This window comes from Moschus berezovskii, chromosome 9 (genome assembly GCF_049115385.1).
Source record: "Moschus berezovskii isolate FMDL1 chromosome 9, NW_MosBer_1.0, whole genome shotgun sequence".
NCBI classification, from domain to species: Eukaryota; Metazoa; Chordata; class Mammalia; order Artiodactyla; family Moschidae; genus Moschus; species Moschus berezovskii.
Genome location: NC_142468.1, coordinates 38,598,020 through 38,616,979, shown reverse-complemented (window position 1 = coordinate 38,616,979; position 18,960 = coordinate 38,598,020). Strand labels below are relative to the sequence as shown.

Below are 18,960 nucleotides of genomic sequence, written 5' to 3'. Positions count from 1 at the left end.
GCCGGGTCGGGTCCCGAGACCTGCAGGCGGCCGGTCCCAGGCGGGATCGCCCTCGCGGCTGCGGCGCCCGGCGGGGTCGTCCGCGCGCGCCCCCTGCTGGCCGCACCTCCACGAGCCGGGCCGAACCTCCCACGGCCCCGCAGCGGCAACCCGCCCCAGGATACCACTGCGCCGCCAGGCGGAGCTGCTGTCAAACCACTGCAGGCCCGCCCTCCCGCTCCCGTGGGCCAGCTGGGCAGAAACTCCTGAGGACCGGCCGAACTAACACCGTGGGGATGGCTGCCCTGAGGGGGCAGCCTGAGAACCCACCCCCACCCGCCCCATACCACCTGCCCTGAGAGGCCTGTCAGGAAAGGTGCCGCTGAGTGGGGAAAGGGGTCTCTAGCCGCGGCAGGTGGCCTTGGAGGGGTTCCCTTATTCAGTGGGTGCTGGCAAGCTCAGAGACAATGTCTGGGCCAGCAATGGTGAACTAGCCGCATGAGTGGCTCTTCTGCCACTACCTACCCCATCCTGGAGCAGAATAAAGAAACCCTTAGGGCAGAAAAGTGGTTTATTTATAAAAGAGACTTTTAGAGCAGGAAGAGGGGAGGAGAGCGAAGGAGCAACCAAGACATGTTGGGCCAGGTCCTGACAACAATACACGTTTAAAAACTCGGGGAAAAGATCAGTTGTACTGTTGGAATGGGGTCCTCAGGGGGCGTTCCTGTAAATTGCTCTGTGGCTCTACCCTTTCTGAGGCATTTGCCAGCCCTTTGACAGTGGAGCGCTCAGAGGAGATGAGATTTGAGGGGGTGGGGAGGGGTTTTAGAATGCCAGAATCTATCTGTGCTCCCACTTCATCCCTAAGCTCACAGCCCCCTACACACACACACAATTTGTCTGCTCAAGCCTTTTGATTTTTTTTCCTGATTTTGGAAGAAGAGGTGTCACTTCACCGCAAAACAGTAATAGATCTCCTAGCTCCCAACCTTTAGTCCCTACACAGTGCCTTGCATTTCTCCAGGCTGAGACATTCTGGGCCTGCGAGTCCCTGAATCCACATGGGGTGACTGACCATGGCCACCTGGACCAAGGTTGGGAGGCAGAAATGGGGAGATGGCTGAGGAAGCCAGAAAGGAAATCTGGAGGTGAGGTGTTAGGCCGAACCTCTGCTCAGCTAGACAGTGGGCAGAGCCCCTGGGCAGGAAGCCTAGAAGTTCTCATAATGGTGGGAGAAATGAGTCCCGTCCTGCCTGTTGATGAGCTGACAAGCCTTTTCTACATTCTTGGTCATGCCAGGGGGGCCGCAGCTGAACACCCCAATCTTCCGGACCTGTTGGAGAAAGAAGTGAAGGCCAGCTCAGTGTTTGTTTAGAGGGAGTGTCTAGCTCAGTGTCACTGTCCCGCTCAGCGTCTAACTCCACGTTCATGTGAAAGACCAGCAGGAGGCCTTGGTGAGGACTCATTCCATGATCCTGTGAAGGTTTACTCCATACTGTGCATGGTGAGGGCTGGCTCAGGGTTGATAAATCTCGCTGAGTTTTGGAAGACTTGTTCTCTGTGGGGCCAGCCTTTACTCTTTTCCAAGTGTAAGCCCAGTGTTTGTCTGGATAGTATTAATGGTAAAGGTAGCTCTGAGTTGATGGTGAGGACCAGCTCCACCACTGAGCCCTTCCTTCGGGACAAGGCATCGTGGCTTCAGAAGTAGCAAGTCCCTGCTGCCTGCTTCCTCCCTTGGCCCCTGAGTGACCTGCACCTCTCCCTTTCCATTCCATCAGCCCACCAGACTCCTCAGGGATGGGTCCTCCTCCCTTTATGGAGCAGGTTTGGGAGCTTTGTTCAGACCTCAAATGATAAAGGTGAAGAAAACCTGAACGTGGGGTGGGAACTGACCTGTGGATGGACCTTCTGCAGAGAGTTGAAGAATGCCTCGAAGGGGGGGCGGCCAAAGTGGGTGACGGAGCGCAAGCCCGTGAACAGACTCCGGTTCAGCACCTTCTGGAAGTGCCGCTCACAGATGTACTGGGGGAGGAAGCAGAGGAGGAAGGTCACGGCCAGCAGACTCAGGGTCAGCTCCTCGTCCAGAGGCTGGTCCGCCCACCCACCTTGGTCATCCTGGCTTGCCCTGCCCACCCACAGAGCCACTCCTTGGTTGGCCCTGACTCACCAGCATGGTGGTCCTGAGGTCGAACTTCTCAGCCAGCTGAGTGATGTAGATATGCACGGACACCAGGTCCTGGCGGTCATTCTCCTCCACCTCCCGGATGATGTCAGCCAGCCACTCAAACTGCCGCTGGGTCCGCGTCACCCAGATGAAGTAGATCTGGGGAAACGGGGCTGGAGCTTGGGACCCAGCTCATGTCAGAGTCCCTACCTCCCAGGAATCATCACTCCTTCTGGTCTCAGAGCAGCTTGTGCCTCTCCCCAGGCAGCCAGGGGAGGTGAGAGTTTGGGGCCATGCTTTGAGGTGGGAGATGGAGTTGCCCCAGGGTACGGGAGAAGTGGAAGTGAGGAATAGCCTGGGGCTGTGAGAAAGGACCCCGTCAAGTGAGCTGAAGGTCTGGTGGGGTGGGAGGCAGCCCGCCGTTCCACTCCATGCAGTGGGCTGTGTTCAAGCTGCTAGGCTCCCAACCTACAGGCTGCCTGAGGGGAGAGGGACCTGCTAAGGGGTGCGTCACAGAACGGCCTCTGGGAAGATGAGTGGGCTGTCTGGAGTGTTTGGGCATGGGCTCGAAGAGAGACCAGGGGGGACTTCCTGGTGGTCCAGTGGTTAAGACACCATGCTCCTAATACAGGGGGCCTGGCTTTGATCGCTGATCAGGGAACTGGCTCCCACATGCTGCAACTGAGTTCTCAAGCTGCAACTAAGACTTGATGAAGCCAAATAAATAAATGGGTCCCTGGGGGACCCGTCTCCAGCTTCTGATGGGGAGAAATGGGATTGTGTGAGTTAAGGAGCAGAGAAAAAGCTGGCACAAACAGGGGAGTCAGGTAGCTGTCTGTCACCCTCTGAGTGCTGACAGCATACGGGCTGGGCCTCTGCCCGCTGCATTCTTGCACCCCTGACTCACCCACCGGGCCCAGAGAGACAAGTAGGGGCCTGCCACCAGGGCTAGGCTCAGGTGAAGGGGCCTGGTGTGGAGGGGCCTGAGGGCCTGGGCTGTGTTCCTGGAGCCAACCAGGCCCACCAGCCCTGCCTTGCAGCCTCTCCTCTTCCTCTTGAGAACCAGGCTGGTTTCACCGGTGCCCCACCCCAAGTGCACCCTTCCCTCTCCCAAGCTGACAGTGCTTGAGGGGTGGGCCCCCTCTCCAACCTGGGCTGGAGGGACTCTCAGAAGCAGATTCTATGTGGGGCACCCCATAACTGAGGGTAGAGCCTGCAGGCATCAGCAAAACCACTCTGTCCTTTAGGGTCCAGGAATAGCCCGACTGTGCTGTGTGCTGCAGTCCATGGGGTCACAAAGAGTCGGACATGACTGAGCTACTGAACAACAATATCCTGACTCCCTTGGGTCAGGCCAGTTCAGCCTTGCCTAGAACAGGGAGGCCAAGAACAGAGGCAGGAGACAGGCATGGATGGACACAGTGACAGGGAGCAGGGGACCACAGCTAGTGGGAGGAGGGGACACTCACCTTCTTACAGAACACTTGGCAGCTGACTGATGACTTGAAGACCAGGTCTTTGAGGATGGAGGCAAAGGGGGTGACCCCAATGCCCCCTCCCACCAGCACTGACACCTCAAACTTATGCCATTCCTGGTGGCCCTCTCCAAATGGCCCATCGAGGTACAGCTGCAGGAAAGGGAGTGGGTTAGAGTTGAGTTCGGCTACCACCACAGTTCTGAAGCCAGAAATGGGAGGCAGGGAAATGCAGGTAGGTTTATAGAGTGAGGGAGAAGTGGAAGCCTTGAAGCATCTTCTGAAAGGATCAGTCTCTCAAGGAGGAACACAGTGGGGAGTCTGGTACCACAGGACCAACGCCTGCTAAGGGGATGCAGGAGCATGTGGTACGCCTGGCCTGGGTCTGGTCACCTTTGGATATTTGGCACAGCTGTCACCCGTCGGGGGTGAGTAGATCTCCCTGACGCGGGTGGTCCAGGGCCCTGCTGCCCGGATGTGCAGGCTAAGCGTCTCCTCGTGGGGTGCTGATGTCAGCGTGAAGGGGTGGTACTCGGTGGTCCCCAGAGCCAGGCAGGCGATCCGCACCCACTGTCCTGACTTGTACTCAAAGCCTTGGGGCCGCTGGAACTCCAGGTGGGTCACTCCTGAGTAGGGGAGGTGGGCAGTAGCCCGCTGTTCTAAATCCGGCAACAGTGGGGCCCCCCCGAGAGTTCCCTCACCTGCAACTTCAGCTCTGCTTTTAGAATATGACAAAGGAAGCCTCCCCTCATCAGAAGTCACGACACCCCCAGGCCGTGTCTACCTTGAGCAGGGTTTGGGCAGCACTGGGGCTGGTGGGTAGCCGGACAAGAAGCGGCCTGGCCCAGGCTCCTCCTCTTTGGTGTGAGAGCGGCTCAGATCCCCTGGCAAAGAGCCTCTTGTACTCACTCCCTCATCCCTACTACCTCAAGGGCCCTGCTAACTCCACTGGGCCAGGCTCTGTCCTGCCCTGTCAGCAACCACAGAACCACCAGCCTGCTCCCCCGACAGCCTCTAGGCTGGTACCTGAAGGCAGCAGCTCCGCCTTCACTACGCTGATCTCCACCTTCTTCCGGCTCAGGCTCACCAGCTTGTCCCCCACATAGATAAGTGCTGGGACCAGGAAGAAGATGTGGAAACGGGGCAGCTGGATCAGAGCGAAGCTGCCGTGGATTATGAGCTGGAGAGAGCAGAGTACAGCTGAGATCAATGCCACACCCACAACAGGGTCTGACCCCTGCATCCTTCCCCGGTTGGCCTATCCAATCCCTACCTCATCAGGTGCAATGGTCCTTCCAGGCTCCAAAACCTAACCACTCCCAACCCATCCTCCATAGCATCCATCTGCATCTTCCTGACACCATCCTAGACTAAGTCACCTGCACTCATGTGGTAGCCTCCTAACTTTACGCAGGTTGCCCTGCCGTGATGCGTTCTTTCCAAGACGGTCAGTATGATTTTTTAAAGTTCCTTTTATCATGTCATCCTAGCTCAGAAAACCTTAGAGGATTTCCCACTTCACCACAAGGCCTTGTGATGCTCTGTTTTCTGCCTGACAGCATTCCCCGCTCCCTGTTTTTCAAACACGACAAGTCCTTTCTATTTCTGGACTTTCCACCTGTTGCTCCCTCTAGTGGGAAGGCCTTTCCCCTAGTTCCTCCCACCACCTCATTTTTCGGGTCTCAGCAGAAACGCCACCTCCTCAGGCCTTCTCCCTGCCCCCAGCACACTCTCTGTGCCATCTCCCTGTTAACTCCGTTCAGAGCACTGTCGTCATCTGCAATATTTGTGTTCCTTCTTCCATGGACATGTTCACTGTTCTCCCCACTGGACTGGAGGAGTAGGGACTGCATCCATTTTCCATGCTCTCAGCTCCCAGCAGTTTCTGCCTGGCACATGGTAGGCACTCAATAACTAGTGAGTCGGTGGAAGGGGTTTCCCCAATTTACCCAATTCCTTTGGGGACTAAGACATCTAATCAGTCCTCTTTTTCCATGAAGTAACTAATAGGTATTGTCCAGCTCTGGTTCTTTCCCCAACCAGCTAGTCTAACGTGGTCAGACACGACTTGCCCCATTCTTTCTGCTTGCTTGTTTGAGTCTGGGCAGTCTGGCTCCTGCCTCCATCTCTTCTCAGGACCTGCTCACAGCAGACTCACAGTGGCCGGTCCCTTTAGACTGCCTCCCACCCTCCGCAGCCTATGGCTCTAGTGAGCATCCCTGCCTTGCCTCTTTAGCAACAATGCCCTGCTGGTTTTCCCTCTTCCCCTCTCTGACTGTTCACTTTCTGTCTCCTGCACTGACTCTGCTCCTCCCAACTCCTAATCCTGTGTGTTGCCCAAGCCCAATTTCTTCACCCTCTGCTACAATCTCCCACATAGCGTGTTCTCTCAGCTGAGCCACAGCCTTTCAGCCTTGAATATTCTATTGTCATTGCCACCTCTCCACCAGTGCTCCTGCCTTTCTTCTTTTTTTTTTTCTCGATTAGGGATTGAACCCAGACCTCGGACCCTTGGCAGTGAAAGTGCAGAGTCCTAAGCCCTGGACTGCTGGGCACTCCCTCACAGGTGCCCTTCCTTCAGTTCCCACTCTACCCTGTTAAACCTTAGCTTATCTCTCCTTCAGGCTTAGCCCAAGTTCCATCTTCTCTGTGAACTCTTCCGTAACCAGTTTGGCCCAAATGAGGCTCCCTTCAATGAGCTCTTGTTACTGACTGACTGGCACATTCAGCTCAGCAATTAATCCCATATTATCTGGCCATTGTGATCACCGCACGTGCATGGCACTAATCTCTGCAGCTAATCCTCAGTTTCCGAGGACAGAGCTTAGAGTCTCCCCCTCCTCTGCTGGGCCTATGTGTGTGTTAGTCACTCAGTTGTGTCTGACTCTTTGCGATCCCATAGACTGTAGCCTCCTCTGTCCATGGAATTCTCCAGGCAAGAATACTGAAGTGGGTTGCCATTTCCTTTTCCAGGGGATCTTCCTGACTCAGGGATCGAACCCGGGTCTTCTGCATTGCAGGCAGAGAGTTTACGGAGCAAGTATAGCCTCCTCAACAGATAACTGTTCAAATGAAACTCAGTCCCTCATTCAGCTCTCCACTCCTCCAGCTGAATGTTCCTAAATTCTTGAACCTCTGTGCACAGAGCTAACTTGAACCTTTTTGGACTGTGAACTGGCTCCAGTTTTCCCAAGATCCTCTTTCTTTACAGAGCCCACGCCCACCCCTGAGGCTTTCTGAGCATCCACCGGCTGAGAACAATGTCTGGATGACTTCATACTCCTCTGTTTATACGCCTTGCTTGGTGTTGGCTCTACCTTGAAACCGCAAAGCTGCTGCAGAGTCATGGTTGATCAAGGAGCCTGGGGAACAGCCTGCCAGCTCAGCTTCTGCTGCACTAGCTCCAGCCTCTACAGCCTGAATCAGGAGCCTAGACACCTTTGCCCAGGGTCTGCTCCACACTGGAATCATTTACTTGTAACTTCACTTTTTTTTGTCTGAGGGCAAGTGGCCACATCTGAGATAAACGGGAAGGCAGCTGGTGCTTTGCGTCTGCATGCTAAATTGCTTCATTTGCATCCAACTCTTTCGACCCTATGGACCATAGCCCACCAGGCTCCTCTGTCCGTGGGATTCTCCAGGCAAGAATACTGGAGTGCGTTGCCATGCCCTCCTCTAGGGGATCTTCCATGACCCAGGGATCAAACCCAGGTCTCTTATGTCTCCTGAGTTGGCAGGCAGGTTCTTTACCACTAGTGCCACCTGGGGAACCCTGCGATGCTCCCAGGCTGCCAGTGCTAAGACTTCCCAGCTGAGGGTCCTGCATCTTGCTTAGCTGCTGACTTCCCTGTTGGCTTCCCCAGTGATCCCCAGAACCCAGGGATAAATCAGAAACCAGTCTTGCTCTCAGAGAACAAGGCTGGCCACTCTTCTGGATCTAGTTTTTTAAAAAAGTTGCTTTATCAACAGGAACAAAACTATCATCTCCACCTCTAATAGTAACAATAACCTAGATTCTAGGGCTCTACCCATTATCAAGAAATTGGTGAGGGAGGCATAAATTAGCCACAGCTTCCAAAGAAACAAGCTCCATGAGTTCTCAGAAACATCTAAGCTGAGGCTGGGTAGTTATCTCCAGAATCATGAAGTGCTAAGCCTCAGGCAAGATGGAACCAGACATTCTTACTTCCCGGTGAAGACAGAGCTACACCTGGGAGGGGGCAGGGCAGACAACCAGTGCCACTGGGACCCAGGCAACGAAGACCTTTCTCCCTTTGTATTAGGACAAAGAAGACCCCTGTGTGCAGTTGTGTCTGGAGCCAGGTGACAGAGAGGGCAGCCATGTGTAAGCTCTGCACTTCTTGAATCCTGGCAGCCAGGCTATCACCAGTGGGGACGTCAGAGCTTTGGGACTTGGTTTACCTTCTCAGCAAGGCCCTCAGGGTGCCCTTTGGGGAAATGCCTGTGTCTGTGAGGAAGGCAGGCCAAGCAGAGCCATGCCACAGGGGCACAGATCAGTCATCTCTGGAAACAGCCACTGAAGTAACAGCCAGCCAACCCAGGGGAAGAGGGAAAGGGAATAGGAAGGAGGGAGGTAGGGAATCTGAAGGAAGGGAGGCAGGAGCCCAGGATAAGAAGGAAAGGGGACAGGTGGAGTCTCAACATCCATTTTATCAGCAATCCAAAGAAGACATTTTGAGCAAGTTCATTAACTTTACAGGTGGCACTTAGCTAGCTGGATGGGGTAGCTAACACCCCAGAAACAAAATGGCAAAAGCTACTTAAGGGTGAGTTTCTCTTTAAAAAGACAATGTTCCCTTGAGTGAGTCTACCCAAGAGCCCAAACCACCACCCAAAGAGGGGAAAGCCTGGCTGGGCAGAAATGATGTGGGGGTGTCTGGAAGGAATGTAGATCAGCCTGGTAAGGCTGCAACTGCAAAACACACACCAGGGAGTCAGCTTTCCAAGTGCTGCACGTTGGGTCAGTCTACCTGAGCGCCCCAGACTACAATCTCCATCTTTTAAGGTGGACGTCTCAACCATCGCTGCCTCCCTGGGAAAATCCACCCAGACTCCGCTGGCCTGGCTCACACCCAAAGCCCCTCACCAGCGTGTAGAGCAGGATGTAGAGGTGGTGGGTCAGCCAGAAGCCCCGGAAGCTGCAGCGCCGGAAGTGGTGGGAGGCGAAGACGTACATGATGGCGAGAACCAGGAGCAGCATGACTCCCGTGAGACCTGCAAAATGAACACGGGGTGAGGGCAGAGGAGCAGGGCCGCACAGAGTGGGCTGTGAGGTTACTCGGGTCCCCTTTCCACTCCACAACTCCAGGTGAGTGATAGAAACCTACCATCCTTCCCTCCGCCTCTCCCAACACCACTGATAACAGGTGCGTTTCACTTCACCAGACCCTGCTTGTCCTTCATAGACCCTGTCACGATTGTTATGTCTCAAGCACCCGTGTCATTATTTGTTTCATATCTGGCATTTTCTTGATTCTCAGGTCCACAAGAACAGGGCCCAGGCTAAGCTAGTTCGCCACTGCACTTGGGTGCCTAGTGTAAGGCCTGGCACACCACAGGCCTTAGGGAAATGTGTGCTGAGTGAATGAATGGACAGGGCAGCTATGCTGAGTCCTCTGAGTAGAACTCCAGATGTTGTAGGCCCTACCCTCGGGGAGTCGAGGCTTGGTCAGGGTCCAGGTAGCACTCTACCTGGCAGCCACATCACAGAGCATGAATGCTGACACAGTGAGTGAGTGGGACCACACCATCACTGCTCATCACCAGAGCCCCCCTGAGTCCCACCCACACCCAGACCTGGTGGGAGACCCCTCCTCCCACAGAGGATCCTAGGCAACACTGGAGCCATTCCAGAGAATGGTCCCTCAAGTGATCAAGGAGGAGGAGGCAGAAGTGAGGAAGATTAGAGCCCTGTAGTGTGGAAAAGCAGAGGTTAAGAAGGGATCTAGCCAAAGCCTGTAAGTCCTGAATGGAGAGGAGAGCATAAACACGGCTTGATCCACTAAACCCCAGTGTGCAGGATCAGCGAGCACTCTCTGAAGTTCAAAGCAGATCATTTTAGGGTTTAAAGAAAAATAAAAAAACAACATGCTGTGTTTTACAGAAAGGAATGTAGAGGATGTGTTACCCTAAGGAGGGAACAGACTTAAAATATAAATAGCTTCAAGAAGCATTTGAATAGCTTCACAGCTAATAGCTCTAAAATGGGTGATTATGAGGAGTGGGGAATATGCCCTAAACAGCTCTTGTCAAGACTACAGAATGGAGGGGGAAGGGTATTTGCCAGGAAGGGGAGGGGTATTTGCCAGGCTCCATGAAGAGCCCAGCCCCTCCCCCATGTAGCTGGGGCACAGCATTCCTCAAAGTCACTGTCATGGTAGGTGTGTGTGTTCGGGTGGAGGGGATACACTGCTGTTCCTCAGAGGGAGTAACTAGCTCAGAACTTGGGGAGGAGCCCAGCTAAGCTCTTGAGAAAAGGCCTGGAATGCAGTCCCCTACAGCCCAAGAAAGCACTCAGGGCAAGGGCAGAGCCTGGCTCACTCACGGTCAAGGCCAGAAGCACCCAGCCAGAGTGTCTGGGCTGCCTGTGGCAGGCAGAACCCAGAGCCTGGCACTCAGAGCCAGGCCCAGAAACACACGCAGCAGAGACGACTCTCACCTGGCACAGTCTGGAAGAACCACCAGTAATACTTCTGGGGGAACTCAGATCTGTGGGGAAGGGAAAGCAAGTGAGGAGATGTCTGGGACTTCCAGAAAGTACCCTCCAGAGAAGGCACCCCAAACCAGCCACCAGTCTTCCTTTCTGCAACTTGGGATTTGGGGCTCAGGATGATCATTGTCTGTGCTATAACCTGGAGGGGGACCCACTCCTGAGCCAAGAAAATTTCTTTTTTTTTTTAAGCCAAGAGAATTTCTGCAAAGAATTTCACCCTCTTCACCCCCAGGTCAGGCCACACACACACACACACACTCTCTCTCTCTCACCCATTGTCATGGAAGAGGCCCGGAAAGAGGCAGGAGAGGACGCTGAGCGGGCTGATGGAGAAGAGGTACACATTCACCACGTGGCCTGCACTGTGTAAGACTGAGGAAGACCAGACACGGTAGGGATGAGCCTGGGGCCAGCCCACTGCAGGTGCTCAGTGCATTCAACCCCAGCAGGAGGACTCCAGCCAGCCAGAGTTGGGGGCCTGAAGAAGGACCCTGGGGATCTAGACTTCTGTTTTCTAATCAGCCTCCTGTTCCTCCCCTGCCTCACATACACATTATCCGTGAAAACAACCCCACAGGTCTGAAATTATACTATTAGAAATTCATTCCTTTGGTTTCTCTCGCAGAATTATGTTTTAAAACATATAGTCGGGGGAGATCACACACTATTATGTGCACTCATTTTGGGGTGTGAGTTACTTGTCAGTGGGAATTGGTGAAGTGGACTTGATAGCCTGGGGCAGTGAGGGACTCCTGGGCTTACTTCACACCACCGCGGGAGCCACCGTCATCCTATGAGAAGGACGTCTAAGACTCACGCTCATATTACACGCGGGTGGAGAAGAGGGGTCTCTCAGAGGAGGGGGAGGCTGCAAGGGGCGAAGGAGGTGGAAAGGATCCCTGAGAATCCCAGGCCCTGCCTGTGAGGACGACGGCGGTAGAGGCAATGAGGCGATGGAAGTCCACGGCGGCGTCGAAGGGCACGTAGCGGTTGAGGAAGGTCTCTCGCAGGAAGGTGATGAGGTTGCGGCACATGGTGAGTAGGATGTAGGAGAACATGAAGGAGATGCTGGCCGCTGTGCCGCGCGACAGGATGATGCCCACACGGGTGGTGTCCGTGATGCCCTTGTGGTGAGCCGCAAAGGCGTAGTCTGCAGAGGGCCCTGGCGGGTGAGCTCAGCGCAGGCCCCGGCCCGCGGCCACCGCTGCCGGCCACAAGCCTCACGCAAGCTCTATTCTAGCCGGCACGTCGCTCCCCTGAAGCCCCGCCCCCAGGGCTGTCACTCATTGCCGCCCCGCCCCGGGGCTGTCAGTCACTCGCTTAGGCCCCACTCCCAGGGCTGTGGCTTATTGTAAGCCCGGTCCCTCCACGGCTGTCACTCACAGTAGGCTCTCTCCAGGAAGAGACCCCCGGCAATCGCGTAGAACACCGCCAGGCAGCCGATGTGGCGCCGGTAGTTCTCAACGAAGCGCTTGAACTGCTGCACCGTCTGGTGACGACGGCTGCGTTGAAACTTCTCTCGGTGAGCCTCGGTGAACAGCAGGGGCTGGAACGATGTTACCCTGGAAGACAGGAAGTCTTGGTTCTCGGCTAAGGACCCGATGCTAATATGGACCGGCTCTCCAGAGGGGAGACAGGAGCATCAAGTTATTCAAGACAAAGTAGGGTGTAGACCTCAGAGTCTCCTTAATACCACCCTCCTCAAGTGGGCTGTCAGTGAGGGGACGCCCTTGCAAATGGTCACTCGGTCACTCTTCTTCCAGTCCGTAGCTCTCAATTCCACCAGCTCCATTCTCATCCTTTACTAGAGGCTCAATGGACTCTTCCTCCAGGAAGCCTTCCCTACCTCCCAGGCATAAGTGACCACTTCCTTGAGCTCTGAAGCCTCCTGTTCTTACCACTACTATAGCATTCATCAGTGGGACACTGTAACTATCACGGTACCAGACTATCTCAGCAGACTGTGACATTCTTGGGCAAGGACTGTTCATCTTGCCCATACCCCCAATGCCAGCACAGTGCCTGGCCTTAAATAATCAATGTGTGCTTGCCAAAGGGATGGGTGAATTATTTGGGCTAAAGGGAAGGTGCAAGCATACTTCTTGCCAAACCTCCGGCGAATCTCCTGGGGAGGGTCTGTGTCGCTGGGGCACTGCAGTCTCCGTGGGGTCAGCTCCACCTCGATGTCAGCGTCCTTTCGGGGACAGCGAGCACTCACTCTGGGAGAGGGACTAGGACAGGAATGCAGATTAGGATGGGACCTTGGCCACCTGAGCCACCTGGTTCTCTGCTGCCCCTCCCACAGGGCTTTCTCTGCCCTTTTCTAATTTGCATGAAAGGACTACTTGGGCTAGTGAAGGTCCTGATCCCAGACATTCTGAGGAAATAAAAAGCACCTCCCTGACCCCAGCTCTCCCTCCAACATCCCCAGATGAGAGCTTACCAGAGCTTCTCCTGGCTGATGTAGGAGGCTCGCCGGCAGAGGTCCTTGATAACTTCAGGTACCTCCACCCCTGCAATGCAGAGCTGGGCTAGCTAGAAGCTCAGGGTCTAGGGCCCAGAGGACCTATCTCAAATGCACACCACTCACCCCATGTCCGGACACTGTAGAGGGTCCCTGGCCATTACTCTGCCTCTGGGTGAGCCAGCCTCAGCCTGTGATCCCAGTGGGAGCTAGACTCAGCCATGAGGGGTTAGGGAGAGGGTTTGAAACCAAGGTGGCCAGGCAGGCTCCCCTGAGTATGTGTCCAGTTTCAGTCCCACACCTAAGACTGGTATCAGGCTTCTAGGCTAGGGTTCAGGAACTATACACAACCTGCCTGCTAAGACTGCTGCTGCTGCTAAGTCACTTCAGTCGTGTCCGACTCTGTGTGACCCCATAGACGGAAGCCCACCAGGCTCCCCCATCCCTGGGATTCTCCAGGCAAGAACACTGGAGTGAATTGCCATTTCCTTCTCCAATGTGTGAAAGTGAAAAGTGAAAGTGAAGTCGCTCAGTCGTGTCCGACCCTTAGCGAACCCATGGACTGCAGCCTACCAGGCTCCTCCATCCATGGGATTTTCTAGGCAAGAGTACTGGAGTGGCTTGCCATTGCCTGCTAAGACTACTTAGCCACAAAATCCTGCTAAAGACCCTCTGGCTTAAAAACTCCCAGGAGTTAAGTGTAGACTCTAGGTAGTAAATATATGGGAGATGACTATAAAATTCTTTCCCCTTTTCTGTGTTTGAAAGTGCTTGTAATAAAATGTTAGGGGTTGGGAGGAACCCTCCCAGAAGCCGCCAGTGCTGAGGGGCAGGGCAGGACCGAGCTGCAAATCTAGGTTCTCACAGGAGGCCTGGGAATGTCCAGGTCACTTTCAAGAGCAAAACCAGTCTTGAAGATTACCCTGATCTACAGCCCAGAGACCAAAGTGATTAAACTGAATTTAATGAAATGAATGTTTTAAAACAAAGTATAGATGTCTGTCCTCTCAAACGGTTCAGCAAGCAACAAATGTGGGAAAATGGTAACAAATGGCAAATGTAGGTGAAGGGCAAAGGGATGCTCCTTGTACCATTCTTACACCTTTCCTGCAGGTTCATGATGTTTCCAAGTGAAATACAGAGGAAATAGCAAAACACAACAACAATTAAAAACCAAGCAAAATAGTACTCAATGCTAACACTCGACTTAATCCTCAAGCTTGGTCCTCCCCTCCACACCAGGGCATGGATGTCCCCAGGACTCTGGTCTAGGCTCACTTTCTGGCACCTGTCCCTGCTTTCCCCTCAGCCCCAGGTGCCTGTCTGGGAAAGGTGGGAAATTGCAGTATCAGGAGTGCTGTGTCTGTTCTACCAACCCCCCTCTTGGCCTGGACACCAGAAGCCCTGACCAGAGGCCCAGCTGTGTCTTATACAATTCACCCGTCACCCCATCTGGGCTGCTCAGTCCCCCAAATTCTCATAATACGGGGAGGGACTGGGTTTGGTCTCAACATGTCCCAGTGAGAATTCCAGGCTGTGAAGACTCTGAAATAGCCCAGAGCAGGCCACAGGCAGTCCCTCTGCCTGCTACCTGGCCCCTCCTCACCCTGACTCTAGCCCCTACTCACCTGAGTCAGACATGGGTGGGGCAGGTAGTCAGGGGGAGGGAAAAAAAATAAGAGTGGGACTCCATATACTCAGCAAACATTTAACGAGTACTCGTCCAAGGGGTTAGGTGGGAAACAAAACCAGAGCAGCCCACTGCCACCATCAGACACCCCAGCTGAGATGGGTATGGCCAGGTACGAGGAGACACGTCTTCCTTCCTGACGTGGGCACCAGGCACTGGGGCCTTTGACAGGGAAGCAGAATTCCAGCTGCCACCCCCCACCCTATTCTGACCCTGCCCACCCCACCAGCAGGGCTTCACTATGACTTTTTTGGGCCTTGCCTTTCTGCATTAAAAAATTATATTTTAATAATTATGTTGGTATAAAGAAGAATATAATCCAGGCTGGGTACATGTTTATCGTCATTATTATACTAATTCTTCTGACTTTAAAAGAAACATAAACATTTCCATGGCATCTCAAAGCACATGGGCCCTAGGCAGGTGACTGCTGTGCCTACTAACTGAGTCAGCCGTGCCCAGCTAGCTGCCCCACCTTTGACACAGAGCTGCGTGAAGCGGAGCTCGCTGTCGTGGTCCCGCAGCATAAAGTGGAAGTCCTCCCACGTCAGCTCTTGCTTGTCCTGGAAGCCTGACTCCCGGAACATGGATTCCACCACCTCGGCCAGCTGGGTCTTGGTCAGGCAGTTGTTGGAGATCTCGATGAAGGACCTGGGGCCGGGGGGGGAAGGAAGCCATCAAGCCCTAATAAGCAGCCTGCAGCTTAGATGCAAGGCCATCCCAACAGACCTTCAGAGCTGAGTCAACTTGTAAGGTCCCCAACTGACTAAATCCCAAGCCCTCTCCTAGTTACAGCAGTCTCTGGCTATATGGACTCTATATCTGCTCTTTTCCTCCTGCTCCCTCCTTCACGTCCCCCCTCTCTCCCCCACAGTCCCTGCTCTGGCCCACTCTCCCGGCTCTCCTTCAGCACCAACCTCAGCATTCTGATGAACTCATCCTTGGAAATGAGGCCATTCCCATCAAAGTCATACATGCGGAACATAAGGCGAGACTTCTCCTCGGGGGAGCCTGGGAGAAGAAGGACACTGTGAGAGCCTCGGCCCACCTGCCTATACCCCAGGCTGGCCAGGAGGAGCCTCACACTGGATCGGCCCACTGCTGGATGCAGCCAGGGTTTGCTCTGCTTCCTGACCCCTACATGGGCATTCCCAGATGTCTGCCACGACTGGAGACCTGGCCCCAGTGCTTCCCCATTTCTTAACAGGTCAGCTGCAGTCCGGCCTCAGTCTCCAGCTCTTCTCATCTCCTCCTGTCTAGGTAATCACTCCCTCCTCCCTCACCTTTCATGAAGACCACCAGGATGTCGAGGAACTCCCGGAAGGACAGGTAGCCATTGCCGTCTTTGTCAGCCAGAGAAAACATGGACTCCACAAACATGTCCTGGGGCTTGAGGCCCAGGGACTCAGCAAACTCGGCCCGGCTCAGCTCACACGTCAGGGCCTCCCGCACCTTCTGTGATGAATCCAGGGGCAGGGTCCCTGCGTCTGCCTGGTCGATGTCCAGCACCTGTTCTTGGGCAGCAGCAGAGAGGGGAGAGAAAAAGACAAGGCTTCCTTGACTTGAAGGCCAGTGAAGGCTTTTGGTTCCACCTTTTAAGGTGACTGCTCAGCACCCCCACCGCTAAGCCCATCGGCCCTGTGAGTGGTCCCTGGGCCTCTGTATTAGCTAATTGGACCAGGGATGCACACTTGACCCAAGCAGAAGGTCTGGAATTGAGACTGGGAGGTCCCAGAACAGTCTTGACCTGAGTGTAAGAAAACAACCACATTGCTCCTTCATGTGCTCAGAGACACAGAGACAGGAGGAAGTGGGGGGCGGGGGGTGGATTTCTCTGGTGGTCCAGTGGTTAAGACTCTGTGCAGGGGGCCTGGGTTCGATCCATGGTCAGAGAAATAGATCCCACATGCCATAAGTAAAGTTCCAGCACGTTGCAACTAAGATCTGGCACAGCCAAATAAATAAATAAAAGGAAGCAGGGGCATGGAGAAAATGGAGGCAGCCTGAGACAGAAGTGGCCTTGTTTGATGAGAGCTTTCCTTTCCTGGTCCCTTTCAGGCCAGATCACAGTCTTCCCTTTGGACTTTCTGAGACACCACTATGTTCTCAGAGTCACTGACCCTTGGTCAGTGCTAGCTTGAGCAGGTGTCTCTTATCTCCAAAGGAGTTTTGACTGAGAACATCCTCAGCTGGGCTGAGAACACGGTGGCTGGGGCAAGGGGAATTCACATGGCAGGCCATCTTCAGCCCACCCTCCCGGGGGCTGCCTGATCATAAGGACAGACAATGAGGGAAGCAGGCTACTGCACCTGTCCTCCCTGCCTGTCAACTGGGGGCCTCCAGGTCCAGGGCCGGCTGTGATTTCATGAGCTAAACCTCATTGCTTCAAGCAAGGTGAGTAATAGAAAGAGCCTGGGGCTGGAGGCAAGAGACCAGGGTTCATGTCCCAGCTCTGCCACCCACTCACACTGCAAGACCTCAGGTAAGTCTATTCAGCTGTCTGGCATTCCTCACCTGTCTTTCTTATCTCACAGGAAGAATCAATGAGAGGCTGTGTGGAAAATGTTTTGAAAGCACTGAGCAGAGAGAAAGAGTTGGCAGCTACCCCCAGAATACAGTAACACACCCTTGACAGTACCCAGCACAGGGAGTTCCCAGAACACTTTGGGTCTTAAGCTGAGAGGAGGTGCCTAGGTCCTGGCAATGAGTCATCCCAGTGGGGGTCCCTCCACTCTCCTGCACATTCAGGTTCAGCTTGTTGGAGGAGTCAATGACATGCCATGTGCCTGGCATGTAATGAATGACCATTAAATGGTACCTGCCTTCATAAATCCTTTCCCCAGTCAGCCAGCCCTGCTCCTTCACCTCAAACAGTCATTTTCTGCCCCTCTACTAGTAGGCATCTCTGCTCAGCCCTTCACACTGCTTTCTTCTGAGTCAAAATTTTTCCAAATTTTTTGAGTGCTTGCCAAATCTCACCTCCACCAACTACCTTATGTAGGTCTGAAGCCTTGCTAACTTTTCTGAACTCCTAGACCACTTACTTCCTGGATCTCTTCTGTAGCTGTCATTCTTCCCAGTTATCTTTCTTCCTGTGCTCACACCATCTTCCTGGTGGGATGATAAACTCCACAAGTGGGGGCCCATGCTGTATTTATCCTTCATCTCCCAAGCTTCTCCTCTCCACTATTCTGCTCCCAGGCTGCCTGCATTTCCATACCAGATAGGGACTCAAGTCCTTGCAATTCTCTTCCTATCTTGTTTACCCACATCCTCCTAATAGACTCAAAAATCTGCAAGGTGGACACTAATGTCCCATTGAGGACTCCAACAGCTGTGCTCCCCCAAGGACACGTGACCAAGGGCCCTCACCGCCCCCATACTGCTCATCTCACCCTAAGTTCCTGCAGCCACTGGGGCAGGATGAGCTGCATGAGAGCAGAAAAGTGGTTAACTGTGAGGAGTGAAATAAGAAGTGACACATTCAGATAACCCCCTTCCTGGGCATTGCCTCCCTGGAGTCTTACAGACGAGGGTGGGCTTGGGAAGGGGGCAGGAACATCTCCTTACAGCAAGGTCAGGTAACTTGGCCAAAATCACAGCAGAGTTGATTGTTAACTAAGAACTCGGGGCTTCTAACCTTCCTCGGTGTCACCCCCTGGCCTCACACAGATACACCACTACAGGCAGACGCACATGGACAGAACCGATCCACATACACACCTGGGAGAAAAGGTGCCTGAAAAACGTCTCCAGGAGGTGGCTCCGCTGCTCCCGTGTCACTGCAGCCCTCATCAACTCCTGCTCTCGCAGCTCCCACTCCTGGAAGCTCAGCCCGCTCTCCTTCAGAGCGCCCCGCAGGCTCTCCACCATCACCTGCCTTTCTTCCTCCAGGTCAAATAGCAGCACCTATGGAGGAGCCATCGGGAGAGCAACCACATGTCAAGGCCTTGTAAGGCCAGAAGGTTTACGTGAACCTTGTTTTTTTTTTTTTTCGGGGGGATGGTGGGTGGGCAGGGAGCACTGGAAAAAGCACCCCAGCCAAACAGATATTGTTATTCCTGGGCTCCATGGAATTAGGTGGCTTGCTTGCAGGTGCAGAGGTAGCACACAAAGGCACATGTGCAAAGCTATTCTTCCTCTCTACTCCATACTGGGGAAGGGATGGGAAAGTGGGAAGGGCAGAGGATGGAGAGGCCCAGGAGCTCGACAGAGTCAGAGCCAAGACCAGCACCTGACTGAGCTCCCCTCCAAATCTCTAATTCACCAGATCCTGCAGCCAAGAACAGGAAAGAGGGCCCAGCTTCTTCTAAGGACACTCAGCTAGGGACTGCCAGGACATTCGTAGAAAGGAAGGGGGCAGACTGAGGCTGCAGGAGCAAAAAGGACAGTTAAGACTGTGGCATTCAGCAGACTTGGAGCAGCACAGACACATTCCAGTTTATCTCACTATCC

At 54.0% G+C, this 18,960-nt stretch overlaps 1 protein-coding gene across 1 annotated transcript in view; it reads right to left on the bottom strand.

The window, feature by feature from the left end:
• Positions 1-1,135: 1,135 nt before the first annotated feature.
• The window catches only part of DUOX1 (dual oxidase 1), a 34,887-nt gene continuing 17,062 nt past the window's right edge, over positions 1,136-18,960 (bottom strand). Inside the window, exons 18-34 of the mRNA XM_055435939.2 lie at positions 18,229-18,414; positions 15,789-16,014; positions 15,423-15,516; positions 14,981-15,156; positions 12,795-12,864; positions 12,451-12,582; positions 11,735-11,913; positions 11,271-11,501; positions 10,624-10,723; positions 10,298-10,347; positions 8,726-8,853; positions 4,645-4,798; positions 4,012-4,244; positions 3,613-3,771; positions 2,147-2,302; positions 1,873-2,001; positions 1,136-1,312 (exon numbers count right to left, since the gene is read on the bottom strand). Of these exons, the coding sequence (XP_055291914.2) occupies positions 1,190-1,312; positions 1,873-2,001; positions 2,147-2,302; positions 3,613-3,771; positions 4,012-4,244; positions 4,645-4,798; positions 8,726-8,853; positions 10,298-10,347; positions 10,624-10,723; positions 11,271-11,501; positions 11,735-11,913; positions 12,451-12,582; positions 12,795-12,864; positions 14,981-15,156; positions 15,423-15,516; positions 15,789-16,014; positions 18,229-18,414 (2,526 nt within the window). The 3' untranslated portion in view covers positions 1,136-1,189. The remainder of the gene's footprint in view (positions 1,313-1,872; positions 2,002-2,146; positions 2,303-3,612; positions 3,772-4,011; positions 4,245-4,644; positions 4,799-8,725; positions 8,854-10,297; positions 10,348-10,623; positions 10,724-11,270; positions 11,502-11,734; positions 11,914-12,450; positions 12,583-12,794; positions 12,865-14,980; positions 15,157-15,422; positions 15,517-15,788; positions 16,015-18,228; positions 18,415-18,960) is intronic.